Genomic DNA, 26,532 nt, shown 5'->3' with positions numbered 1-26,532 from the left:
AAAGAAATTGAACACAAAACTGATGTGAATACATATCAAACACCAAAAAATTATCACTATACTATCACCATTTGATTTTCCATATGTGTTCCATTTGTTTATTTCTAAAATTTCTCGTGTTGGATATATCAATGTTTAAACATACACATAATGTTGGACAAATTCAGAATAAGGATTTAGTGGATGTATACACACACTCAGATCCATACAACCTAGAGTACAAGCTGTATTTTTAACCACAGTGAGATGAGAGACCTCCATGATTCAAAGCAAAATACCTCTTAAACTACCTAATTTTACCTCTAAAATAAGGTTATAAAGATATATCTAAACCTTCCACTATTACAAAACAAAAAAGCTCCATTTGTAGCCCGAAGAAGATGGTATCGAATGATCAGATTGCTAAAAATGACCTCCAATTACAACACCAAGAGGTGCATATATATTCTCATTCAATGGTCTCGGTTAGCCAGGGACTAAGACTTTTCTCCTTATAAATGTCAGCAACCATTATATTGGAATATGTAGCCAAAAGCAACATGATTCCACTTGATTGGCCAGACATCCTGAAAGTTGGGTTGAGATTGAGGCTTCAACAAACGCTCTAGCACAAACCTCATAACAGAAGAAGAGACAAATCTATTGGATAAAACAATTTTGTCGGCTGCAAATTATATATCTCCAATGTAAGCCTTACCAAGGTTTAAGCTCCCTCATTGACCAAGAGAAATTGAAATTTCACACGTCCTGCATCTGAGAACAAGAGTGCAACTATTCCTAAAGCCACCATCACGTTGTTGACGGAACTTCGATCTCACACTGTTGAAGTGTTGTTTTTCCAATTTCCGGTTGAGTTATAGACGACTCTCCACGACTAAAGTAAGCTCAACAGAACGTAACTCACAAGCCAATCAAGTTAACACCATTAGCCTCCTTAAACTCTGGTTATGTCAACAAGGAAACAAAGCCTTCGTCATTCACAAGGCAGGTTGAAGATAGGGAGCCACCCACGTGCCGAGCCTGCTCTTCACGCCCTAACACGCCCCACTAATTTCAATCTTGAACCACGTCTCGGTCGATAGAGGAGATACGAAATCGAAACTATACGCCTTCATCTCGATGCAGTGCCAGGCTTGACTAAAAACCCATGAAATATTGGGATGGTTCCAATTTGTGGTTTTCATTTTTTTTTTAAGTTGCAAATTTTTTATATGAAATTGATATTTTTATACATTTAATTAGAAAAATATCAAAACATATCAAACTAATAAATTTTCTATTAATAAAAATTAAGTTAATGAAATATATATACTAAAACAAATAAAAGTCAATTTAATCAATATTAGTTTTTAAAAATATATAATTATTACAATAAACTAAATTGTGTACTAAAAAAGATATATATAGATGTGTTATTTTTGAATGGGCCCGATAAAACTTAGTACGGGTACTGTCTTGATGTATGCTACTGTCAAACGAAAAATGAAAACGTTTGACGGTACAGCCACAACAACCTAAATGCTGACCCATCCCGGTGGATCCACTTCACACAACTTGCTGATCCACGGCTATATCTACATCAGGAACCTCCACCAAACTCCATAAATCACCATGCATATCGTCGGGAAGGCCAAGATCCACCAAAAGGGCAAAAGGAAAATGAAATAGAAAAGAGGAGAAAAGACTTTCGACTCCGGAGAAAAACACCGGACGTCAATGCGTTAAATCTCTTGTCTTTTGATATTTCTATTATTTATGTATTTAATCTTAAATTAACTATATCGGTTTTTAGTGCCTTTTCTTTCATCACGATTTTAGCTAAAACGATATACGTTAAATATTTCCTAACTAAACAATAATAGACATATACGAATGACAAATAATAATTATGCTTATCTGTTTGGACATGAATTAGGTTCCAAGTCGTCACACCCGATGGTTACAAGCAAAACATTGAGTATACACTAAGGGAAATTGATAAGGACCATAATGAAACTTTGTGATGACACCAAATTTATATGGGAAACTTACATACTAGGTATAAAAGTAAGGTATAATTTTTAGATATTTTACACTATTTAGGGCTTCACTGGTTTCTGTGCTACCACCTGCAAACGCAATTTTTGCGGTTGATAGCGGTTGACAACGTTTCAAAACAATCATACAAACCGCTATAAATCGTTTCAAACCGCTTCAAACTTCTTAAAATCAAAAGCTGGTTGCAGTTAGCGTTTACGGTTGCGCATAGATAAATTTTTTTTTTTATACATTTTAAAATTTAAAATTAAAATGGAAATAATATAAATAAAAAATATATAAATTATATATATTAATTCAAATTCACAAACGGTATCGTAATTTGTTTTGTAAAAACTTTAAACTAGGTATTCATTAGATACTTTTTAAAATTAATATGCATACATATATAAAGATATATACATATATAAAACGAAACAAAATCTTCTTTATTTTTCTAATATAAATCTTCAATTTTAAATTAAATTATAACTTTCAACTAATTAAAATATTAAAAAATAAATACAACATTATTATTAATCATATTATATTAGTAATAATTAATTTTATCACAATAGCATGTTTTTTATATTTTTATATATTATAATATGTTTATATTGATAATTTATTATTAAACTGTTGTAATATCTCATAATCAACCAGTTACAAATATTTCGCAAACGTAAAAATTCAAAAATATTATGCCAATCATACAAAACGCTAAATAACGCTTGAAACTGCAGCCACCACATCCACAAACTCCCGCACCCGTAACCGTAATCGATGCGTTTGAACCAGTCAAGCCTTTACGAGACATTTTCGTCAAAGATATTGAACATAGTGGTTAAGCTTCAATTGAAAAATTGTCAGATCTACGTTTAGTTTTTTTCTGATATATTCTTTCTATTTTCTAAAGTTACATATTCTAGATTTTTCACAAATTTTAATAAAACACATTAAATTTGAATAATCTTGTCTTTATTTTTCTTCCATAATTTTAAGCCAATAAAAATTCAATAAGTACAATTAAATTTTCGAAATTTGCAATTAGATAATAAAACATGCATTGAAAATGTAAAATGTAGATCTTTTAAAAATATTTTTTTTCTAAAATATGTAACTTTAAGAAACGGAATGAGTAATAAATTTGAATCACTCAAAACAAAGTATGGAATATGTTTAAGGATAAATATTTATTTGCCAACAAACTAGGTTATTATGTTCTTAACATTTTTCTTTTAAAAAACATTTTATCAAGTCTTACAAATTTACATACACTATGTCTTTTTGTATGCGAAAAATCAGACTTAAAAATATTCACCGCCAATAATACTCACGTGAAAAGGAAAAGGCCATTTAATGAAAATTAACAAACTAACATTATGATATGCATTAATAATGAGACAACCAATAACAGTTACTACGCTCTTTGACACAATAAATATACGTCATGTTCGTCTAATACACTCAATCGATTTTTAAAATGTATGTTTTTGAATTTTCATCCACATTAAAAATTTTGAATTTAAATATATTATTTTGTGATTAATTACTTTCCACAAATTTTTTATCCAATCAAAATTTAACAAATACAATTAGTTTTTAAACTCTTGATACAATTCACTATCTAATAAAATATTGAAAATATAAAAAATATTTTTTAAAACAACTTTTATTTTAAAACATATATCATTTTAAAAACGGAGAGGGTATTTATTTTTGATGTTTAAATGTATTGACATACATTTTTTTTGAGCAAACAAAACGAGTAACCAAATGCCTTGTAAAATATCGCCATCGTAAATATTTTTGAAATGGCAAGTTATGTGTGTAGAAAATTAAAAGACAAGTGACTAGAAAGTAGTAGATGATAAAACGCATAATTATTTTAAAAACAAAAATAAATTTATCAAATAATTATTCATGCTTATAAGATTAACATTGAATGAACTTAATTTGTATTCGTCATTCGTCAAGGCAGGAAAACAAACTTTTTAGTTTTTAACTACAACTGTCCCATATCTTTTAAGCATTCACATGAAATTGGTCATTAAGTTCCCACTACAATCATATCGCAGTAGCCTCACATGCCTTTTTAATCTTCAAGAACATTCAAATACATGAACTATTATATAGCAAAACATGTAGAGAAATTACTTACAATAACACATATTTTTCTTGGAATGACTAGAATAACATACAAAAACAAAGAAAGAAGGAAAAAGTGAGTATAAGTCCAAAATGCCCATTCAATAAATAGAATTAAACTAAATATAGTTTTTTAAAACAGAAAATGAAAAACTCTACCTAAAGGGGAAGCTTTGCTGAGGAAAGAAAAATCTGAAAACTTAAAAAAAAAACACTTTCTCCCCCCCCCCCCCCCCGATCTCTCTCTCTCTCTCGTGCAACCCTGAATCCCCAAAATTAAGAAATGTTAACCCTCAGTTCTCTTTCTTAGTAACATGGTTCCTCATAGATTCGGTCATGTCCGAACTCTTATTTACCACTACAGCCTTCGGTTCACATAGGAGAAGTAAATCCGAAATCCACTTGACGAACCCTAGATCTCTTTTGAAATTCTCAGTTCCGTGGAAGGTCGTGGCTTTATTAACTTTTTTTCTCAGTTGTTTCTTCAGAAGCACAACTTCATCTCCTGTTGAAGCTATTCAATTGACCTACAAATCGTGGCATCAAGGTGAGTCTCTTTCTTCTTCTTTTTTTTTCGCCATTCCATGTATGTTATTTGATTTTGGGTTTCTCATTTTGGTAGTTGTGTGTTTCCGCTTCTGAGTTGTGGAATTGGTAGTTGATTACTAGGTAGTAGAGAATTGGTAGTTGATTACGAGGTGCTTCTGAGATGTGGAATATACGATCAAATTTGCTTATGATTTATATTGTTGCTTTCATAACTAGTAATGATAAATCGATACATACTTTATTATTATAGAGCCTTACCATTCGTTTGTAGTACTTTCATAGCATGCATGTTTGCTAGAAGCTCATCTCCGCTTGCTAAAGAGTTGAACTTGATTTACAATACCTTGGTATACTTGATTAAATTTTGTTCTTGCGCTAATAGTATTATGTATACACTCTAGTAATTTGGAAGTTCTTGATTTTTCATTGGGTTATATGTTTGAAAATTTAGATAAGAGTTACACCAATCCCTCTTGATTTACTAATTGTCTAACTCGCTTTTCATATGTTTTTGGACAATGTCTTTTTTATTACATTGTACATTTTTGACAGAGAGATGAGTCCAAAAACATATCTAAAAAGGTTGTCTGAAGAGGGAAAATGCCACTGCAACACCGAAGCATGAATCATAGCTGTCACTTGGCAAGTTTGCAAATGGTCGAGGAATCAGTTGGCATAGATGCACGGGAATCCATTAAAGAAGCAGCTGTGGAGTTATTCTGAGGTTGAAAGAGCTGGATTATACCTGATCAAGCCAAACTGTTCACCATTTACTTACAAACCAGCTAGTCTTTTCATGTTTTAAAAACAAACTTATTGACTGCTATGTAGTATTTCATGTTTCAGAATCATTATATACTTGATGACTAGAAGCTGTGTAATTTGATTATGAATTTAATTTTAAATTGTTGGAATCAAACTGACCCATATCTACAGGAATATAGGTTCTAGTTATAAATCAACGCAAACGCCTATTAACTTTTTGTTCATCTTGTCTTTGTGGTTGCCGAGTACAACAGGACAGAGGACACATTGTATAACCAGTATTAGTAAGGCATTGAACCAGAATCTGGTTTATTATATAAAAGACTGTCATTACTAAAACTCCTAAAGGTCTACCATGTTGTAAATAAAAGTATGCCATCAATTAAAAGTTAGTTTTAAGTCTGCTATAATGAATACTATTCAAAAACTTTGCCACAGATAAAATAAGATAATATAAGTTTGTCATCACGAATGTAGAAAAATCTGCCAAGATATAAAAAGTCTGCCATCACAAATGTAGAAAAATCTGCCAAAATATAAAAAGTCTGCAAAAAAATTATCGATCTGGAAAAAAAAATTCCACATATTAAGAACCTGCTATCATAGGACCAAAAATTTGCTATAAAAGTCTGCCAGCTTACAAAAATCTGCGAACTTAAATATGTCTATTGTACTGTATGGCGGATTCTTTTATAAAAGTCTAAAACGATATTAAGTCTACCGTGTAAAATCTGCTGGAGAAAATAAATTTGCCCAAAATTAATAAATCTGTCATCATGTACTGCAGGTTTTCAACGGCATACTTTTTATCAATTTCGAAAATAATTTTTATTTTTGATAAATTAGTAATGGCTTTTTTGGTAAATATATTTTTTGTTAACAAAGGATATGAGGGCAATTTGGGTACAAAAAACAGTCCTGTAAATAAAAAAAATTAGTGTTAATCTAGTAATAAAAACAAAGATTAATGTTATTTGAGTAATCATCCCGTCTAAAATATATGTATCCAGTCTTTTACAAATAAAATACACATGTAAATGAGCCGTGCTAAAATAAAATAAGAAGCTTCAAGCTCACACAGTCATTCACCTTAATTATGGTAGATATAATATAATGTACTACATATAAATAAAAGCTATTAACACGATCTATTAGTTCAGCAGGTTTCAATGGGCTCGATTTAGGTTGAGGAAATTGATCTACTCATGCTAAGAAGCTACATATGTTATTATGTGGACCATCTGTGTGCTGATGAAGGAATTATATATTTCTCAAAATTATCATTATTCTAACGTGATCCGATATATAAAAGCTAAAATAAAATCATATCAAACAGTTTAATACAATCATTTTATTGAACGTTTTCCCAGTAAGCGTGCTCCCATTTCTCAACTTGCCGGATGAGATTCAGTTTCTTCCTATAAAACTTCTCGAGACCGTTGGGATCAAAAGGAGGAGGTAGCGAACATGGGCCTGAAATGTGAGGCTCATCGACTAAAGAGCCCATCAAAAATCTCTTATTAGTATCATTAGCATCTCCAGAAGGGCACACCATTGCTTCTGTGCAGATTTCAACACTGTTTTGGGGAACTTGAGGCTTGAACTTAAGAAGCTTTGAGTATTCATTCAACAAATGGAACATGTAATCATACACGTTTTCCATTGATAGATCTCGTTGCATGAACTCACTTGCTCCCCTTCCAATCTCTTGAGCCTGCATTGCAACCAATTATAAACAAAAAGTATGCATAATTATGCGATCCAACTTTTCAAAGTATTACGCAACATGTGTTTTTGGTACTTTATTTCAACAATAAAGAAAAATAGCAAGATTTATCTAATCACAGTATTAACTTATAGGTATAGACAACTATTTTGTAGATTATATTCGAAAGATAAAATGAAAACTTTCCTTACAAAATTAAAACTAATTATTTCGCAAAAAAAAAAAAAACTGAAACTAATTACTCGAGTACTATATATATACATAAATTACTTTTTGTAAACTAGGGGATCTACTTTTTTTTACTTAACCTAAAATCCTATTCAAGGTGTAGTTTGGTGGAGGGAAAATTGATCATGTAAGAAAGATTATCTAGACTGAGATAAAAAAAAAGATTGGTAATGATACCTTTTGAGTGTGATTATTAAGCCAGTCAACAGCAAATTTGATGGATCTACATTTATCCTTATCATTAATGGGCCAATAGTGTCGGAGAGGTTGAAGAGTTCTTGAGAAGAACTCATAGTAATATGGTTTCACCATCAATGTAACTGAGTCGCATGCCAATATGTATTTCTCACTCACTGACCATCCATACCCTTCTATATATATCTTGTACCTGCACAACTTATTATCTCAATAATTAAAATCAACATATGTATAAAAAACCTCAACTCAAACTAGACATTGGTACTATATGAGGCAAAATGTATAGACTAGTACTAACTTGTAAGTGCATTGATCTGCTACATTTGAATTCTCAAATCCTTTTTGTCCTTCTGATATCCAATCCTGTGTAAACACAAAGAAAATATTGCTCACAAATTCATTGTTATTATACCTATTTTTATCAACATCTATCTTATTAAAACAGAAACATTTTGTTGGACCTAACATTTATTTTGTAAGTTTTTAAATTAAATACACCTTTATACTTTATAGTTAAACTTACATTAAATCACTAATGTTCCTTTGTTTATACTATTATTCATGTTTCCAAACATATTACTTATTTCTTTATACTACTATCAATGTTTCCAAACAATATATTTTTATACTACTATCAATGTTTCCAAACAATACAATAATTAATCTTAATATTTTATATCTATCATTTTCTCTAAAATTTTGTAGAAACATCATAATTTCATAAATTGCAAAATAATGAACTTTAAATTTTGGATTATAAGATTACAAATTATGAAACTATTACAATTTAGATCAAATTAGATTACATATTGGTCATCCATCAGTTCAATTGGTTAGTCTCGGATTTTAGTGATTTTTGTTAATATGAATATTTAAAAAACCTAAATTGAATTGTCAGATCTCCGGATTAACCGTATAATCATAATCGGGTTGAATTTAGAAACACTGATTTAAATGCAAAAATATTTTAAATACACTCTTTAAAAGTTACCAAAGTATTTGTTAAGTTATTAGTGAAAATTTTCATCGTAAAATATTCCGCGCTTCCAAAGCGCGGGTCATAATCTAGTTGTTATTATACCTCATGGAAAAATTAATAGATAAAATAGGGTTATACGTACGAACATAAGCTTATAGAAGCATATATATATATATATATATATATATATATATATATACCTGAATGAAAATTCTAGCATTCCAATCATGTTGTGAGGATACATTGCAAGTAAGAAGATCTTCTCTCGAAGGAGATGCAACAAAAGGGTTCCCTTTCCAATATGCATAAGCTTCTCTCTCCATAAATTTCTTCTTCTTCTTTCCTTTTTCCATTTCTGTCAACACTTTGCTCCATGGCTTTATGTTAATCTCTTGCCTTTATCCACCAATGTAATCCAATTTATTTCAGTTTATTTGATTTTCAACTTATTAAAATTTTCAACTATGCAAATAAATCATCAGAAAAACAAATATGACAATTGATACAAAACAATATTTCAAAGTTCAATATGAATTTACCAATGAGATTTTGGAACAAAACACTTACTTATGTTTTGCTGTAAAGATTGAATTATACAAAAATTAAAGTTCCGTTCGCGATATAAAAATTAAAGTTACTTTTAGCTAATCACTTATTCAAAGCATAAATAGGGATAAATTAGCTTTTTTTGGAACGAAAAATAGGGATAAATTAGCTACAACCTCATACTCCCTCTGTTTTTTAAAGATCTATGTTTTGGAGTTTTCACACATATTAAGAAAATACATTAATCATGCATTGTTTTTAGAAATTATCAAATTTCAATGCATTTTAACCAATAGTCTTTCAATAAATTCAATTAATTTTATTGAAAGTTGCAATTTTTATATAGAAAACATAAAAAATACATCTTTTTGAAACAAATCTTTTTTCCAAAACATGCATATTTTAAAAACAGAGGGAGTATTTAACTAGTAGTGACATTGAGTGGAGAGTACTCAATCATTTAATTCTACTTTTTCGAACCCTTTAAATTACTATATATAAACAAAAAAATGAATCTTTTTTTGCGGCATGTGATCAAAAGTGGGGACAATTGCATGTTGACAACCCTACACGCTTCAGACAGAGAAAACAAAAGAAGAAAAGGAGGGAAAGTGTAGAGATATATTCTAGTACATACCATCCCCAGAATGACCAGTCTGGAAAGACGACATCCGCCGTCCATCTGTCTCCGCCGTATCTAAATAACGCAGGTGGTGCATTTTCAGCTGTATGATTAGATTTACTGTAACCGTCCAATCTAATGACAGGCCGATCATCACAGTCGAACATGAGATCCACGTCAGGCAACTTCCCTGGATACTTTCTCAGCAGCTGAAGAATCCCCCACAGTGTGAACTCGTCTCTAGTCTGTATAGACTTTTTGTAGTTTTCGACGAACACTTTGCCGTTTACTATAACTAACCTGAAATGCGCTGTCGTTTTTCCTCTCTCCACCATTTCTCTTGTTATCCCCGTCTCTCTCCATGGCTTTAGATCCTCGTGGATCCACTTGAAGTAATCAGGACATGCCCGGTTCGATTCGGTTTGGTTTTCATTATAGGCGGGTTGAGATGTTCTCGAGCAAGAACCGGACCGGTTTTGGTTCAAGAAACTTGTGCAATCTACCGAGGTTCCGGTTTTCTTCGTTGATTTCTTCTCTGGTACTGGTACTGGTACGTGAACCGGTTTTGTTGTTATTATTGTCGGCTGATTATATGATTTTGTCTGTGGTAAACAACAAAAAGTTGAAATTACTGAAAATAGTATTAGAATTTTAATTACGTAATGAAAAGATCTCGATAATAATTACCTTGTTAAGCCATAGAGATGTTTCTGAGTAAGAACCAGACCGGTTTTGATTCAATAAACTTGTGTCATTTACCAGTACTCCGGTTTTCTTCGGTGATTCTAGCTCGGGTACCGGTTTTCTTGTGACTAATGTCGGTGTATCAAATTGTTTCGTCGTCTTTGATCAACAAAAAAAGATTATGTTAATTTTCTTGATAACGTTATATTAAGATTATTTTTCTTAATTAATTATACCTTACTAAGCCATAGAGAAGAGGTGACGGCAACAGCGGCTGCGAGAAGGAAGAGGAGAAGCGTCAAGGTGGCCACATGGAGTTTTCCGGTGACCGGACGGTACGTTTTAAAGTAGGAGCCCAGAGAAGTGAGAGCTCGGGCTTTGGAGAAGAGAGATGTCATTGTTATGATATTTTTTTGGATACTAAGGGGGAATCTTTGGAGACTAAGGAATCTTTTCTTAGTCTACTTTATTTTTGTTGATCTCTCTCTCTCTCTCTTGCTTCCAGTCTCTCTTTTTGTGTTTGTTCTCTTAATTTCGTTTATTTGAAGTTAAAGAAAATTTAAGCAGGAAAAGAAAATGGAAAGAAGATGCATGTCTGCGTGAGTTTGACAAGGACACGACATTGATGATGATGATATAATAGTGGACTTGTTTTACTACACTCTTTGAATTTTGGAATTTCATCTACTAAACTTATTACTCGATCGTGTAAATTACGTCAGTTTCGTATTATGATAATCATATACGACATTTTAACCGTCGTGTTATTGGCTACCGGCTAAACAGAGCCCACTTGTGGGTTTTAGGCTTTAACTGTTTTGTTGTTTTACTTTTCCTTTTGCTTTCCAGCTGTATGTTTGAGAAAACCAAAAAACAAAAAAAACAAAAAAAAATGATCAAAAAGGAAAAATATACTCATTTTGTTTCAAAATAATAGATATTTTAGGATTTTCACACTTATCAAAAATATATATGAAAACTTAGTTATTAATACATAGTTTTTTGTAATTCTATATTTCCTATATTTTTAAACAAATAAATTTTTTAAAAATATAATTAATGTTTTTAAAACACACAATTTTTTATTATTTGTTGATAAGAACTGCACTGAAAATATAAAAAATACACTTTTTTAAAACAATATTTTTTTCCTAAAACATACATATTTATGAAACGGAGAGATTATGTTTTCTAATCGTGGTGTAGCCCATTATATAATATTTGTTTTTATTTATTTTTCAGTCATAAAAGTATGATCAATATTCTAGTAAAGCCAAAAAATGATTGTTTATCACAAATATATAGTATAAAAGGATCATAATGACTAGTATACTAACAAGGTAAAAGATGTCTATACACATAAGATTAACTAATTTAAATTTTGGAAAAGGGGGTGGAGTTTTTTTTTTCAGGGGTTTAGAATTTTAAAAAATATATATGATTAGATTTAAAATTAAAAATAACAATTTTAGAAAAAAATTATCTCGATCGGTTCAAGCATAACATACGGTAACTGGGGTCATTTGATAAAAGCATGTAGAGCTACTAGCGAGAAACATGTGGAAAAGGAAGTTGAGAAAGAAGACTTGAGTGAGAAGGAAAAGGGTGATAATGAAACCTTTCTCAGTGGGTAACAAACATTAATGAGAAAATTACGTCTTGCAAACACCAAACTAAAGAAAAGGATACAGGAAGCACGAGTATCATAAAAAAACGCAGAGACTGATTCTGAGGTTGTAGAAGTGGAGATTTTTTTTTTGTGAGGTTACTGAGGCTTGTGCTTCCGTGGAAGTGATTGCAAAAACTTAAGAAGATCCAAATTTATGGAACAAGAGTGAATAGAAAACACACCAAGGAAAGGTAGCAGATGTCCTAACCATACTATTGAACTCAATATTCTCCGTTCTAAGTTCAACTGAAAAGCAAGGTGAAATAGTGGAGACATATCTTGTGTAGATGTTCCTGAAGAGGCAGAGAAATAAGATAAACTAAAGAGAAAGAGGTGATTACTCAAAGACAATCTCTTCCTAGAGGGGTCTAAGGATAAACCATAAGTTTCTATCAGAATCAAAATTTTCAAAAGTCTAAGAATAAAGGTCCTAGTATTTTTGAACAAAAAGAATTTGATGTACTTGTGAAGTATCAGAGGTTTCAATACACGTCAAAACCATAAAGGATTTGGGAATGGATCAGGAAGAGTTCATTTCAGTTTTGTTGTTTGCTACATAGATGCATGTGTGAAGGAAAACAGAGCAATGCGAGTTGTCTCCTCTGTGTTTGGATAAAAAAAGTGTATTGAGCTGACATCTTTCTCGGTTTAGATAAATGGGGAAATTGACTAGGTATGTTAATAGCGAAAGATGTCATAGACAAGGGTGTTCCCTTTCCCCATATCTAATTGTTATATGTATGCAAGTCCTAACAAAGCTTCTAGCTGGAAAAAGAAGACTTGATTTCAACCTTCGGGTCAAGATTTAACTCATCTATGATGTGATGACGATCTCTTATAACCAATTGGTTTTTATGTTGGAAGAGAACTATCGACATGGTCTCAAGTGTGTTGTTTTTATCATTACAATGAAAGAACTCTGAATCTCCTACGGTTTTGACATCATCCAATTATTTAACTGCAACTTCTTATCGTGATACCTAACCACATTTCTCAATCTCCAAAGGTTATTCTTAAACCCATTCCAAAGTCATTCCCCTTCCTTTACTTACAACACAAGGCATTGCTTTTACTCTGATATTTATAAATATATATATTTAGAGATGTATGGTTTGCATTACTTGCCTTCCCATACTCTCTTCTGGTTGTGCAAAACTTAGAATGAAGCTAAGCGAATCAAGAGGAGGCGAATCAGCGAAGCACAACCAACACCAACATTTCCACCACGATCTTAAAAACATGATCTCCTCCTTAACCCACATGGGAGCATACAAGGCAGGACGGAACCAATATGAAGAAGAGGAGAAGGAGGAGGAGGATGGCATCAGAGCCATCACGCTCTCTGGATCCAACCTTGGAGCCACCATGAAGACCGAGCTTGATGATAACCATGGAGACAGCTACAAAAACGGTGGGCAAGAGCTTGATTTCCTGACCACTTTTGTAAACAGCAACTTTCAAGCTGTGAACAACTCCATAATGATGGGCGCAAAGTACGAGACTCATGATCCAGGAGTTCATCTTGATATCTCAGGCGATGTGGAGAAATCTTTGATGAAGGCACCTGGGAGGGGGTGGAGGGAAAGGAAAGGGAAAACTCAAGCTAGAAGAGATCGTCGAGAATCTGAACATACAGATTGATTCGTAGCTTCAAGCACAAATCATTTTGGCTTCTGTATACAATTAATCTATTCTCTTAATAAGTGCATGCCAAAGCACATTACTCGCACCAATAATCTTGCGTGAACAAGTGTATGGAACTTAATTGGAAATGGTCAAATTTATTAAACTACAATAGACGCATAAAGGCTGTCATTAGAATAGCAGCAAAACAGCTCATTGACCACACAGTTTTCTTTCACTATGATCAACACTATTCAACGATTGATCAAACATTAGTAGGGTACAAATGCAGCAACAAAAACAAAATGCATTGAAGCTCTGCTGCAAAGAGTAGAAAAATCTTTGATCATTCACCCCACCAAATGATGATCCTACAATGCAAAACCAAACCGATGGTTAATTCCAGAACATGTATCATCAATCTGAAGCTACACACAAAAGCATGTATACATTCTTCTTCATATTAAAAATAACATAGACTGAACAGAAACTTACATACCTACTCATCTGCAGTTCCTCAAGCATTGCCAGTGCCCTTTTTAGTTCCTCTTTACTCCATAAACCAGTCAGCATATTGCGGATAGTAATGGTATCAGGATACACACCACTTGAAATCATCTCCTGGAAAATGTCTAGAGCCCCATTAATATTACCCACTTTACGAAAACCATGAATCAAAGTGATGTAAGTAATTGCATCAGCAACTATCCCTCTTCGACCCATCTCGCAGAAAAGCTCCAGCCCATCATCAACCCTTCCTGCCTTACAGTAGCCATTAATGAGTGTGTTAAAGGTCACTACGTTTGGAGAGAAGCTCTTGCTACCCATCGAATCAAACATTTGTGTAGCCTCATCTAGGCGGCTCTGCTTGCATAATCCATCGATCATTGAGCTATAGGTGATAGTATTAGGGACTATACCCCTGAGGGGCATCTCCTCGTATAATTCCTCAGCCTCTAAAAACTTCCCTTCATTGATCAAGCCACTGATCAATATATTGTAAGTTTGAACATCAGGTTCCACACCATTGAAGGGGCGACTAGCATCAATATCCATCTTACTCTTCTGCATAGCCTTAAACATTTCCAATGCATCTTTTAGTTTCCCATTATCGCAGAGACCGTCCAGCAAAGTGTTACAAGTAACGATATCAGGGCACACACCACTAGAAATCATCTGCTGTGAAAGGTCTTGAGCAGAATTAAGATCGCCCACCAGACAGAGCCCGTGAATAAGAGTGTTGTAAGTAACTGTGTTAGCAACTAATCCTGTTTCAGGCATCTCATGGAGAAGTTCCATTCCATCATCTATCCTCTTAGCCCCACAATATCCGTCTATGAGAGTAGTGAAAGTGAATACGTCCGGAGAGCAGCCCTTGGTAGCCATCAAATAAAACATGTCCTCAGCAGCATCAAGACGATCCTGTTTGCAAAACCCATCGATCATTGAATTATATGTGATTGTATTAGGAATGATACCCCTTGGAAGCATCTCATCGTATAATTCTGCAGCCTCGAAGAACTTGCCTTCCTTGACATATGCATTGATCAATGCACTATAAGTTACAACATTAGGGTTGATCTTCCTTACTAACATTTCTTGCAACAACTGCTCCGCGTCGATCCATCTACCATAGCTACAAAATCCATCGATCATACAGTTGTAGGTAATTATATCTGGAAAGATTCCTTTCTCTTGCATTTCAGTGAAAAGATTATGAGCATCGCTATGACGCCCATCTTTCCAAAGGCCATCAATGATGGCACTATAGATAACCACATTGGGTTTGATGTGGCTTATCTCCTCCATCTTCCTCAGCAGATCCAATGCAGACACAGTGTCTCCTATCTTACACATCCCATCCACGATTGTTCCGTAAGTAATCTGGGTAGGCTGGAGACCATTTTCCACCATCTGATCAAGCAGAGCTACGGCTTCGACAACTCTACCCTCGCAGCAAAGACCGTTCATCAGTGTGTTGAACGTTATGACATCTGGTCTACGCATTTGATGAAAAAAATCCAAGGCTTCAGAAACTCTATCTTCCACACATAAACCATGGAGCAGGGTGTTGAAGGTAACAACATCAGGGTGGAGTCCAAGCTTCGTGAGCTTACCAAACGTAGACAAAGCAAAGGGCAGCTTAGAGCAACTGCAGACACATTTTATCAGAATATTGAAGCTGTATATATCACATCGAATCTGTTTCCTTTCCATCTTCTGATAGAGAGAAATCACAAGATCCGGGCGTTCCATTCTCACCACCACACCCATTAGCTTGTTGAAATCAATCACAGAAGGTAAAGGACGAGATCGAAGCATGTCACTGAACAAATCAATCGCATCGTCTAACCCTTTGATTTCATGAAATCCACTTTGCAGCTTCAAACTCTCTCCTCCAAAACCACTCTCTCCATCACTGCTTTCCTCAGCCAGAGCATGACGAATCGATCCCGTACAGAACATTCTAGCCGCAGACACAGCAGGAGAAGAAGATCCGGATCTGCAAACCCTAGCCAACATTTCGCCTGAAATTACCAAGGAAGCTAACAACGAGGGAGTGGGGAGTGGTCAAGTCGTGAACCTTTGCCTCGAGCGACTATAACCAAATCAGAAAACAATGACCGGTTCGATTTGGTTGGTTAAATAATCGGTTCAAATTGATTTTACACTGACCGGTTTAACTTCTGTCTCTCAAACTCCGTTAATAAAATTGTGTTGCCAAACCAGTTTAATAAAAGTTGGTTCACTTGGTATAAACCTTGGCCAGAATCAAAGTTGGTTCACTTGGGATGAACCTTGGCCGGAATCAACCTCGTACCCAGTCTTACTCAACTCTTAGGTAATTAACCATTTCCAGAATCTAAATCAAATGGATAAATATCTAATCATTCATCAGGAAAATTACACAAGATAAAAATGGATCATCAGTTCTTCACTTGGTAAAAGTATGACAATCGATACTAAATACCGGTTTACAAGCAAGAATAAGCTTTTAGTCCGTTTATTTGGCAAGAACAGAATCAAAGCGTTGTTAGAACAATCAGTAACTTTTAATGATGGCTATATGACCATACTGCAGCTTTTCCTACACTTTTGGTTCCATAAATATGTCTCAGATGAACTTGAATTTAAGTGCTTTCTCAAGAAACACGCTTCTTCAGTGCCTCCGCAATAATAATCGCAGATCACATCAGGGTCTGCAACCCATGTTTAATATTGTTGGACATCAGGGCATAAGCTTCCTTGTCACAACCTGAAAACACACACTCGAATCAATGATTTGACATAGCCAAACTAAATAGAGAACGTTAAGGATTACAACCAATGGAGTTAAGATCACTGTTATGTGTGCTGCTTTATTGGATCAAACCCGAAGGGAAGACAAGGCTCGGCCCATCAGTGAATCAAGCCTGCAGCACAGAGTATGAGCTTCTAGAAGGCAGCTGATCTTATCACTAGCCAGCTGTCCCTAAAGAATAAAGAATAACACGTGAGAGACATCCCATGTGCTCCTAACGGCCTCGTCACCTGCGTGTGACTGAGGTTGGGGTTCTATTTATAGCTTGTTAATGGTAGAGAGAAAGGTATCTAAGAAAGTAGATCAAACTTGATAGGAGAGGTGAGAGAACTCTCCATAAACACTCTCAAAACCCTTGTAATCTCTTGATCTTTTGGGAATACAATCAGTGTTTCTTCATAGATCATTAGTTTTACATACTGCTCGTAACAATCACTACTGATGATTTAGACAAAAGAAAGGACAGACCCTGGATTTCAAATAGACCGAACAAAGCTTCAGCAACGTCATATGCAACCAATAGATAACAACACACCAATTTTCTGTCATTTTCCTGTTTCAGATATAACTAACAACTAGACACATAGAATGTTTAAAGATGTCCACTCTAGTAGCCGTGTGAAAATACAAGTAAAGCTTAAGGTATAAATATGAGAGCTTTTCACCACTCTGACAAGTTATATTGCTGTTCTAATTGTGATAAAGTTATTTTCTTACTCAAATCATGGCTGGATTATCTTCTTTTTGCAACTTCATTCTTAACTCTCCCTGCTACCATGAAATCACATGGATCTGCATTGTCAATCTAAACACCATGACGACCTCAAAATCACAGCCACGCAAAAACACAGACAGGTTCACAAATTACAATCCAACTGATTCTATTTACGAGAAATGAAGGACAGCACAATGGAGTTTCAAATGCTTGCAGCAATCATATTAATCTCAATGCACTTTGGATTTTTCACATGTTGGGCATCTCAGTTACCCATCTACACGTTGATCAGCAAAATCAGTTTTTCTTTTTGCTAAGAAATCAACGAGAGCAATTTAGTCCCAGCGCTAATACAATAATCCCAATACGTTAACGTGTTCATTATCCACTAAAAACTGAAATTCATAAAATATACAATTGTATATATCATCCCCAAAACTCCGACTCTAATACTAAAACAGGATAAACAAGACCACCTAATCTAAATATTAAGAAGGAAAAACAAATCAGAATCTACAATCACAGGGAAATAACACAGATCCTATTTCATAGCTCATCATATATATACACAAATGCGATGATTACACAAGCTGTCACAAGAAAAGCATTAAGGTATTGTTCTCACTTATTTTAACTCAGTTTTCGTCACCTTACACAATGCAATGTTGACTCTTTCTTTGATCCAACCACTGGGAGTAATCTATAAAGGAAAATTTAGACCAAGCACTGAAAACAATTAGAATTAACACTTCAACTAAAAATGTACTAAATAATCAGAAAAAGAACCAAAAAGATACTTTTCTGTATGAAACCCAAACTTGTTAAGTATACAGAAAAACTGGAGTAAGGGATCACTTACAGTATGGTTCCTTTATCACTCTCTGTATCTCTGTATCTTTCTATATTCAAAGAGGTTACACAAATGAATACAAGCATTCCTACAAATTGTACAGTAGCAGAAGCTCATCTTCTGTCATTTGTCTAAACAGCACATCCGCTTCATGCCGTAGCCCTATCCTACACAATCCCGAGATCATTGTCCGGTACGTTACAACATCAGGCTTCACTCCTTTAAGGCCCAGACTACAAAACAACTCCATGGCATCTTCCACCTTACCCGCCTTGTACATCCCATGAATGATGATATTATACGTAAATATATCAAATCCCATCTCATTCTTCTCCATATCCCTAAAAATCGCCAACGCTTTATCTATCTTCCCAATATCACACAAACAATCCAACAAAATGTTGAAGGTAACGACGTCACGAGGCACGCGAGACTCAGACATCCTCCTCATAACCTTTTGGGCGACGCTAAACTTCCCCACCCGACAGTAACCGTGGATAAGAGTGTTGTAAGTGAACGTGTCGCCGCGCACTCCCCTGTGATTCATCTCGCAGAAGAGTTTCAGCCCGTCGTGCGCTCTCTTGGACTTGCAGAACCCTTTGATGAGAGTGTTGTACGTCACCACGTTCGGTACGCAGCCCTTGCCCACCATGAAGTCTAGCATTTTCCTCGCCTCGTCTAACTTGCCGAGGATGCAGAGACCGTTGATGAGCGAGTTGTAAACTCGAACATCCGGATCCACAGACCTACGCATCATCTCCTCGTAAAGCTCCTTAGCCTCCAAGACGTTCCCTTCTTTAACACACGCGTCGATCAACACGCCGAAAGTAACCACGTTCGGCTCGATCCTCCTCTCCTCCATCATCTCCCTAAGCAACTCATCGGCTTCGCTCCATCTCCCGGACTTGCAAAGACCCCTTATCATAGCATTGTAGGTAACCACACTCCTCTTCTTCATTACGTCGAACACTTGGAGCGCATCGCCCACATCTCCGCCTTTGCAATGCGCGTCGATGAGAGTGTTGTAGATTACAACGTTCGGTCTATATCCCATCTCCTCGATTCGTTCCACGAACGACGTCGCGTCGGAGAGATCGAACGCGTTGAGCAAGGAGCCGAGCGTGACGATGTCGGGAGCGTACCCGAGCTTGACCATCTTCGCGAGGAAGGATAGAGCGAGAGAAGGGTGAGAGCATCTGGCGAAGGAGTTGATGAGAATGTTGCACGTGTACATGTTGTGAGGGATCCCTAACCGCTCCATCTCTCGGCAGAGAGTGATGACGACATCGAACTTCTTCATCTTCGCGATGGCGGTTAGCAGTTTACTGAAATCGACGGTGGGAGGGAGGGGACGAGTTCGAACCATGGCTCTGAACAAACCGATCGCGTCGTCTAACTTTAAATCTGTGTAATTATCATCAGTGGCAGTAGCAGAGAAAGCTCGCTTTGGGTGGTTAGGTTTCTTCCGGTGGAGATTGCGGTGAACGAATCTCTTGGGAGACGATGTAATGGCGGTGGAGAGAGATCTTATCATCCTCTATAGATTTGGGTTCCGTTTTCTGATGATCTCAGGAGCTTCCCCTCTCTCTTCAGATTGCTAAACCCTTAACGTTGACTGTTGTTGGTGTGTGATAAGGAAAACCAGTGAGGTTCCGGTTAAGACATTACCGAACCGGTTTAATTGGACATTTAATTTTGTAATTGTACGATTCAACTAAACCAGACCAGATCCATAATTGGATTGGACGTTGGTATAACAACGTTTGTATCGTTACAACAACATTGAAAGTTTCATAACAAGAACACAAAGTAATTACATTAACACGAATACAAAGATATCCATTTTTTTTTTCAATCTGAATAAACCGGCTTGTGATTATATTACCGGTTTAGCTCCTCTTGGCGTTTTTGAGATTACGTACTGTCATAACAAGCTGTTGTCTCTCACCTTCCACTTCTGCAAATCTCAAGCTTAACTCAGAGTATCTCCCTTGCATCTCCTTCAGCTCCATCTCCATCGTCTCGTTACATTCTCTCAACGACGCCATCTCCGCTTCGAGAACTCGGACTTGTTCCTTTTCTTCAACATTCAGAGCCTCGTTGTCACTGATCTGATCGAGTTGGTCGAGACTAGTTTCCAGCTCCTCGATTCTGTTCTTCAGATTCTTCTCCTTTTCTATGAACATGTTTGATGAAGCTTCCAGAGCTGTCTCCTTCAGTTTGATTTGCCCCTTCAGTTCACGAACGTATCATTAGACTTGAAAAATTATTAATTTCTGAATATATATATATAAATACCTCGAGAAGTTTTATTTTATCTTTCATAACAGCAACTTCTTTAGCTCCTGTTGTACTTCCTTTGTTGCTGCTGTTTCTTTGTGCGGTTTTCGTCAAGTTGTTAAACGCGATTCTGCTTTCTTTGAGCTTCTTCTCGAGGTTAGCTATTGCTTCTTCTTTCTTCTTCACCTCACCTTTCACTTGTACCACTTGCTTCTTGTGTTTCTCCATCTCCGAATCGTTCTCTGATAAAGAATGCTTCAGGTCATCGCACTCGGCTCTTACGGTTTCTAACTCTGTTTCTAACTGTGTAATCGCTTCTTCTTTTTCATCCTTGATACGCTTCACCGCTTCCAACTCCTCCGCTAGAGACTCTGATTCTTCCCTCATTGATTCAATCCTCCTCTCCAGCTCAACTCTTAGGTTCTCTGCTTGTAACATGAGGCTATGCTTGTCCTTTTTCAGATTCTCAGTCTCATCCTTCAGAACTTGGATCTCATGGTTTAGATCTTCTTCACGCCTCTCAATCTGACTCAGCTTTTCAGAAACCTCGTGGATCTTCGCCTCGTACGCATCTTGATTCTCTCTGAGCTCCTCGTTAGCGTTCTTGAGCATTTCTTCCAGCTCACGTTTCTGCGTTCTCAACTCGTTAGCTTCCGCCATCGCTTTCGTAGCCATCTTCTCGTTCGACGCAAACATCGAATCCATCTGCTCGGAGAGTCTCTTGAACTCGTCCTGTAGCTTCCCCGCCACGCTAGCGTTTCTCCACCTCGTCTTCCTCAGGGCTTCCTCCGCTTGGATAGCTCTCTGCTCTTGCTCCACTCTACCTCTCGTCACCGCATCTACGTCTGCCTCAAACACCTCAGCTTGTTTCTCCATCTCTTCTTCCAAGATCTCCATCTGCGTTTCTAGTTCTTTGATCCGGGACAAAGACTCGGAAGACTGCTTCTTGAGCTCGGCCTCAAGGCTCTCAAGCTCGGTCACATTCACGAGCGACGATGAACACTCGTATTGCATCTTCAGCTGTTCTTGCAGCTGGCTCTGCTCCAGCTTGTACGAGATATCATGATTCTCCTGTTTAAGTATCTCGTAGTCTAAAGCAAGCTGTTCCATCTGTATCTCAACCTCCTCTTTATCTCGTTTACAAACCTCGATCTCATTGTACATCTCTGTGATCTTCTCCTCCAAGACGTGTGTGTTGTTATTCCCATCCACGTGTCCCTTCACGAGCTCCTCGAGTGCCTTTTGATCCTCATCTTCATCTGTATCACTTCTTCTTGGTCTAGCTTTGCTCCTTTCCTCCAGCATCGCTTCAAGATCTTGAACAGCGAGGATCAGCTCCGAGTTAGATTCCTGAGTCTTCTGGAGCTGTAACTTGAGATTGAAGTTACGGTCCTTCTCGTAATCAAGCTCCTCTCTTGTTTCCTCCAAGAGCGCCCACGGATCCCTTCCTTCGAACTGCAACCTGTTCCTCATTTTAGTCTTGTCCGAGACTCTATCTTCCTTCAAAGAATCTCTCTCCTGCTTCAAGCTGTTCACTTCTTTGAGGAGGTCTTGACTCCTTTTGGTCTCTTTAACGATTTGTTTCCTCAGGCTCTGCAGCTCTAGGTCAGAGAGATCTGCTTGCCTTGTCAAACCGGCAACCTCGGTCTTAAGCTTCTCTATCTCCTCCCCATCCTCGGAGGAGTTTTTAGACATTTTATCATCGGTGGTGACTCCCTGGTCAGAAGAACTTCCAGACCACTCGGATTCTTCAAACAAGTTTTTAGCTGAACGAAGTTGCTTAGGAGGGTGTCTCAAAGACTTGGCAACTTCTTCAGGAGTAGTTGGCTCGATTACAACACTTCCAGAGCTTGACATGGTACTATCTGATTCAGTTGATGCTCTTCTTCTCAGTTCAGCAAACCGTGCAGCTTTACCAAAGGGCCCTTCCTATAATAAGACAAGCTGGAGTCAGAAAAAAAAAAACAAAACTCACTCTCTCTTGAATACAACACTCACACAAAAGCAACTGAAGAATCTCAAATACCTCATGGGGATGGCTTGAGTGAGGTTCATCTGTATCACCTAGGCTCAAATGTGACTTCAAATCTTGACCATGTGACATTTTATCAAGATTCTCGCATTCATCCTCCTCTCTGCAAGTACTCAGAAATAGAAAAAACCAGTTCCATCAAGTGTCCAAACCAAAAACAACAACAAATAGTTAAGGAAGAAACACCAAAGCTTAAAGTCCGTGCACCTTTGAGGATCATCAAACTCTAATTGCCTTTGTATTGATAGCTGAAAATAAAAATATATACAAAACAATTATGAGGTTAGTAATAGTGATCATTAATAAGACAGTAACATTTTTTATAAAAGACAAGAAAAAAGAGAAAGCAACGGTTCTTGTGAGTAGGCTTTAAAGATGAAAACAGGTCATAAATTTCTCTCAAGACAGAACATTAAAGAGGCAAAAAGAAAGAGAAGAAGCTAACATGCAACAAAGCTTTTGAAGTTGAGTTGTGTAGTGGAAGACAAACGTTACAAGTTTTGATTGCGTCAGCATACTCAGCAAAATCAATTGATGTTTCTCCAACCAAACCACCTCTTGTAGATCCCTGAAAAAAAAATAATAAAAATTTACAAAATCAAAAGAAACGTTACGTTACCGTCACAGATCTTCATCGATCAATATTGTTTTTTTTTTACTGACCGTAGTTGAGACAATGAGATGGTAAACCCTCTGGTTAACCTTTCCGGTTTTCGCATCTTTCAGAAACTTCACAGTCTCGTAAACCGGAATCTCCCACCGGCATTGCCCGTCTCTAACCACAGCTTTCTCTGACCTCGCCGTCGGTTTCCCGACATCTCCGGGAACAAGAGAGAGAATCAATCCCTCCGTGTTCAACTCAGAAGCCTCCGTAACCAAAAAAAAAATCAAATTTAAAATTAGACTGAGATCAGATTCTTGAAAATTTCAAGAACCTAAACAATGATCCGGTCTAAGACAAAACCAAAGAAAGCGCAATGCAGGAATAATCGATTCCTAACTTGGAACAGAAGCGAAAGACTTCTCCAACAAAATCTAAGATGATAGGATACCTGAGTAGCGTGAAACTTTAGCCTGAAGACGACTTTGATCCTGTTCCTCTCGTTCCTCCATCTACCTGTTCTAAACATCTCCAGTCTGCGAGTATTGATCACCGGTGTAACAGAGTTTTACTCACCGTTGATCCGAGCAATGTCTCCTCGAACCAGCCATTTTTACAACACTCCTTTAGTCCAATGCGAGAGGCAATAGTTAATTAATATTATCCAATATTTGTTGAAGCTGGTCCTCCGCACGAGTTGGCTCAGTCGAACGGAACGAGTTCAACTCAGAGAGAAAGCAAAGGAAAAAGAAGGAGACGAAGACGCGAACGTTAAGCTCGAGCGGTGGATTTTATATAAATGGGACAAAAAGCAAAGTAGATCTAAAGACAGAACCCGAGATAAATAAACACTTATCGAACACACAAATAAAGTACGGTACGTTTTTAAAATTAATTAATTACTTTTACATTTCTTTAATTCATTTAACATTTTTATATTGTACAGAAAGATCTATACGTTTTTATTATTAGGATACTAAAAATATATAGATCCATAATTCTGGATATAGTGCTGTTATAATATTACTGATATATTATTTTAGAAGTGTTATAACATATGAACTAGACCAAATTAATGACATTACTAAAATAATTTTTTGAATATTTATAAAAAATAGATTAATTTCTTTAAATATATATTATATTTTTATTAAACTACATAAAAATAATTAGCAATCTAATAAAATATATTTTCTTTTTCTTTCTTAATTAAAACCCACAAAATTACCTTATGTGATTAAAATATAAATAACCACCAATAATTTTGAATAATAGAAATTTAATAGCAATTTGTATATCTTCTAACATTTATGTTTTAGTTTTATATATTTAAACAAATTAAAAATCATATTAACCATCTAATAAAATATTATATTTTGTATATATTATATTTGAATTTTTTAATACAATAAATTACCAAACTGTTTAAAATTTCACTTAAAAATTAAAACTATAATTTAAAAATTTGTTATAATAATAAAGTCTTAGTTAATGCATATTCAGATAAAAAAATCTAGTATGATTTAAAATGTATTATATATCATATAAAATATATAATTATTTTTAAATTTCAAACTTCTTGGAATATATATCATACTTTAATTGATAAAATCAAATATTTTATAATTTAAATTTTGGTAAACCGTTAAAATATATCTAAATGCCTTTTGTTATTAATAAACTTTAAAATTTATTTACCTAACAAATATTTATAAAATATTTTGTTTACACATTCAAATTATTACCTAGTTATATGATAAAGCATTAGTAAGTAATATAGAAATTAAGAGGGGGGATTCAACTTTACATGCAACAATGGTTAGTTTCTTAAAATTTGTATTTAAATATTCTATTATATAAAGTATTTTAAATTTTGGTTGCAAATTTAAATACTTAATATTTTTTGCAGTTAATTTACTAGGAAAACAAATAACTATTTTATTTTATAATGTTAAAAAAATAGGAAAATTGTCTAATCTAACCATTTTTAATATCATTTTTATGATTACTTTAAGCATATTTACCTTTAGTTTTAAATGGGTAAAATATTTATATTCTTAGAGTTAAGTAATCTAGATTTAGGGTTTAGATTTGAAGGGAATTTTTGGAGGGTGGGGTTTATGATTTCTAAAAATAATTAAATATTGAAAATAAAAATAGTTTTAAACATAATTTCGAATTTCAAAAATAAATTTGAAAAAGTTAAAAAAATCAAAAAAGAATGTTCAGAAAAAAGAAAATTTATAAGAAAGTTAGAATTTGAAAATTGTAAAAAAAATATTATATAGTTAATTATCTATATTTAGATATTTATAAAGTAATGGTATAAGGGTCATACTTTTTAATAAATAAAATATTTGTAAAAATGTCTCTTTAATAAATGTAAACATGAATAGTAGTACCATCAGTGTAGTAAAATTTGAAATTCTCCCTGAAAAATAAAAATATGCAGTATTGGGATTGTCAATATAAAATAATAAAGCAATGAACTAAAAAGATACTCCTTCCGTTTCCGAAAGAAGGATTATCTAGAGTTTTCACGTTTATTAAGAATTTAATAAGTATTTACATTTTGGTTTACTATTTATTTTTTATACATTTTCGAACAACTATCCACCAATCAAATTTAATCAATTCAAATATTCACAATTAATGTTTCTCAAAAGTATACAAAAGTACTTTAAAAATATAGAAAATATATCTTTGTGGAACAAGAATAAAATGTAGAAAATCTTACTTTTCGGGAACGGAGGGAGTAGTTATTAAGCTAAATGAATTTCAGATAAAAAATCATGCAATAATAAAAAATGAACTTTGTTTTTAAATTCTCATAATCATGAATGAGATTATAGGCAGTGATTTTTGTGTAGAACTTGTGTGATTGGGTAATAAGATATAAGAATGTGCATAAGTATCAATATTTAGGTTCTAGTGTTCTACTACTAACATTATCGATCATATACATATTATAAATAAATAAATATATACATATATATAATT

At 34.8% G+C, this 26,532-nt stretch overlaps 5 protein-coding genes and 1 long non-coding RNA gene across 8 annotated transcripts; 2 read left to right on the top strand and 4 right to left on the bottom strand.

Annotated features, from left to right (window-relative positions):
* Nucleotides 1-6,724: 6,724 nt before the first annotated feature.
* LOC108828497 (uncharacterized) lies at nt 6,725-10,859 on the bottom strand. Its single transcript, XM_018602213.2, has 7 exons — nt 10,698-10,859; nt 10,465-10,620; nt 9,793-10,379; nt 8,810-9,005; nt 7,929-7,993; nt 7,610-7,820; nt 6,725-7,192 (listed from the first exon to the last, which is right to left on the bottom strand). Exons 1-7 carry the CDS (start codon nt 10,857-10,859, stop codon nt 6,830-6,832), a joined length of 1,740 nt encoding a protein of 579 aa, XP_018457715.1. The 3' UTR covers nt 6,725-6,829.
* Nucleotides 10,188-11,223, top strand: LOC130499934 (uncharacterized). The gene is made up of 2 exons (XR_008938788.1): nt 10,188-10,327; nt 10,707-11,223. It is a non-coding gene; the product is annotated as an uncharacterized LOC130499934 (long non-coding RNA).
* Nucleotides 11,224-13,113: 1,890 nt separating this feature from the next.
* LOC108827558 (uncharacterized) lies at nt 13,114-13,925 on the top strand. Its single transcript, XM_018600979.2, has one exon. The coding sequence runs from the start codon at nt 13,238-13,240 to the stop codon at nt 13,769-13,771; it is 534 nt and encodes a 177-aa protein (XP_018456481.2). The 5' UTR covers nt 13,114-13,237; the 3' UTR covers nt 13,772-13,925.
* LOC108827556 (pentatricopeptide repeat-containing protein At1g64100) lies at nt 13,892-16,356 on the bottom strand. The gene is made up of 2 exons (XM_018600970.2): nt 14,253-16,356; nt 13,892-14,124 (listed from the first exon to the last, which is right to left on the bottom strand). The coding sequence occupies exons 1-2, from the start codon at nt 16,274-16,276 to the stop codon at nt 14,100-14,102; spliced, it is 2,049 nt and encodes a 682-aa protein (XP_018456472.1). The 5' UTR covers nt 16,277-16,356; the 3' UTR covers nt 13,892-14,099.
* Nucleotides 16,357-17,371: 1,015 nt separating this feature from the next.
* LOC108827557 (pentatricopeptide repeat-containing protein At1g64580) lies at nt 17,372-20,238 on the bottom strand. 3 transcript variants are annotated; one of them, XM_018600973.2, is made up of 3 exons: nt 18,629-20,238; nt 18,395-18,469; nt 17,372-17,846 (listed from the first exon to the last, which is right to left on the bottom strand). In XM_018600973.2, exon 1 carries the CDS (start codon nt 20,151-20,153, stop codon nt 18,708-18,710), a length of 1,446 nt encoding a protein of 481 aa, XP_018456475.1. In that variant the 5' UTR covers nt 20,154-20,238; the 3' UTR covers nt 17,372-17,846; nt 18,395-18,469; nt 18,629-18,707. The 3 variants fall into 3 exon arrangements, with proteins under 3 accessions (XP_018456475.1, XP_018456478.1, XP_018456474.1); XM_018600976.2 differs by having other exon boundaries at nt 18,419-18,469; XM_018600972.2 differs by having other exon boundaries at nt 17,372-18,469.
* A 69-nt stretch (nt 20,239-20,307) lies between these two features.
* On the bottom strand, nt 20,308-24,347 carry LOC108827555 (uncharacterized). The gene is made up of 7 exons (XM_018600969.2): nt 23,984-24,347; nt 23,595-23,798; nt 23,377-23,499; nt 23,139-23,179; nt 22,926-23,034; nt 20,918-22,828; nt 20,308-20,850 (listed from the first exon to the last, which is right to left on the bottom strand). The coding sequence occupies exons 1-7, from the start codon at nt 24,059-24,061 to the stop codon at nt 20,509-20,511; spliced, it is 2,808 nt and encodes a 935-aa protein (XP_018456471.2). The 5' UTR covers nt 24,062-24,347; the 3' UTR covers nt 20,308-20,508.
* Nucleotides 24,348-26,532: the final 2,185 nt, after the last annotated feature.

This window comes from Raphanus sativus, chromosome 9, assembly GCF_000801105.2.
Source record: "Raphanus sativus cultivar WK10039 chromosome 9, ASM80110v3, whole genome shotgun sequence".
Classification (NCBI taxonomy): domain Eukaryota; kingdom Viridiplantae; phylum Streptophyta; class Magnoliopsida; order Brassicales; family Brassicaceae; genus Raphanus; species Raphanus sativus.
This window is presented reverse-complemented; position numbering and strand designations above follow the sequence as displayed.

Excerpts from the sequence above, each read along its gene's own strand:
- LOC108828497 (XM_018602213.2), bottom strand. The coding sequence starts at position 10,859 with ATGACATCTCTCTTCTCCAAAGCCCGAGCTCTCACTTCTCTGGGCTCC. Across the intron at positions 10,380-10,464 it reads CATCTCTATGGCTTAACAAG|ACAAAATCATATAATCAGCC; the intron begins GTAATTATTATC and ends TGTTTACCACAG. Across the intron at positions 7,821-7,928 it reads GCAGATCAATGCACTTACAA|GTACAAGATATATATAGAAG; the intron begins GTTAGTACTAGT and ends TAAGTTGTGCAG.
- LOC108827558 (XM_018600979.2), top strand. The coding sequence starts at position 13,238 with ATGGTTTGCATTACTTGCCTTCCCATACTCTCTTCTGGTTGTGCAAAA.
- LOC108827556 (XM_018600970.2), bottom strand. The coding sequence starts at position 16,276 with ATGTTGGCTAGGGTTTGCAGATCCGGATCTTCTTCTCCTGCTGTGTCT. Across the intron at positions 14,125-14,252 it reads GAGGAACTGCAGATGAGTAG|GATCATCATTTGGTGGGGTG; the intron begins GTATGTAAGTTT and ends TTTGCATTGTAG.
- LOC108827557 (XM_018600972.2), bottom strand. The coding sequence starts at position 20,153 with ATGATAAGATCTCTCTCCACCGCCATTACATCGTCTCCCAAGAGATTC.
- LOC108827555 (XM_018600969.2), bottom strand. The coding sequence starts at position 24,061 with ATGTTTAGAACAGGTAGATGGAGGAACGAGAGGAACAGGATCAAAGTC. Across the intron at positions 23,500-23,594 it reads ATCTCATTGTCTCAACTACG|GGATCTACAAGAGGTGGTTT; the intron begins GTCAGTAAAAAA and ends TTTTTTTTTCAG. Across the intron at positions 23,180-23,376 it reads CTTCAAAAGCTTTGTTGCAT|CTATCAATACAAAGGCAATT; the intron begins GTTAGCTTCTTC and ends TTTTATTTTCAG.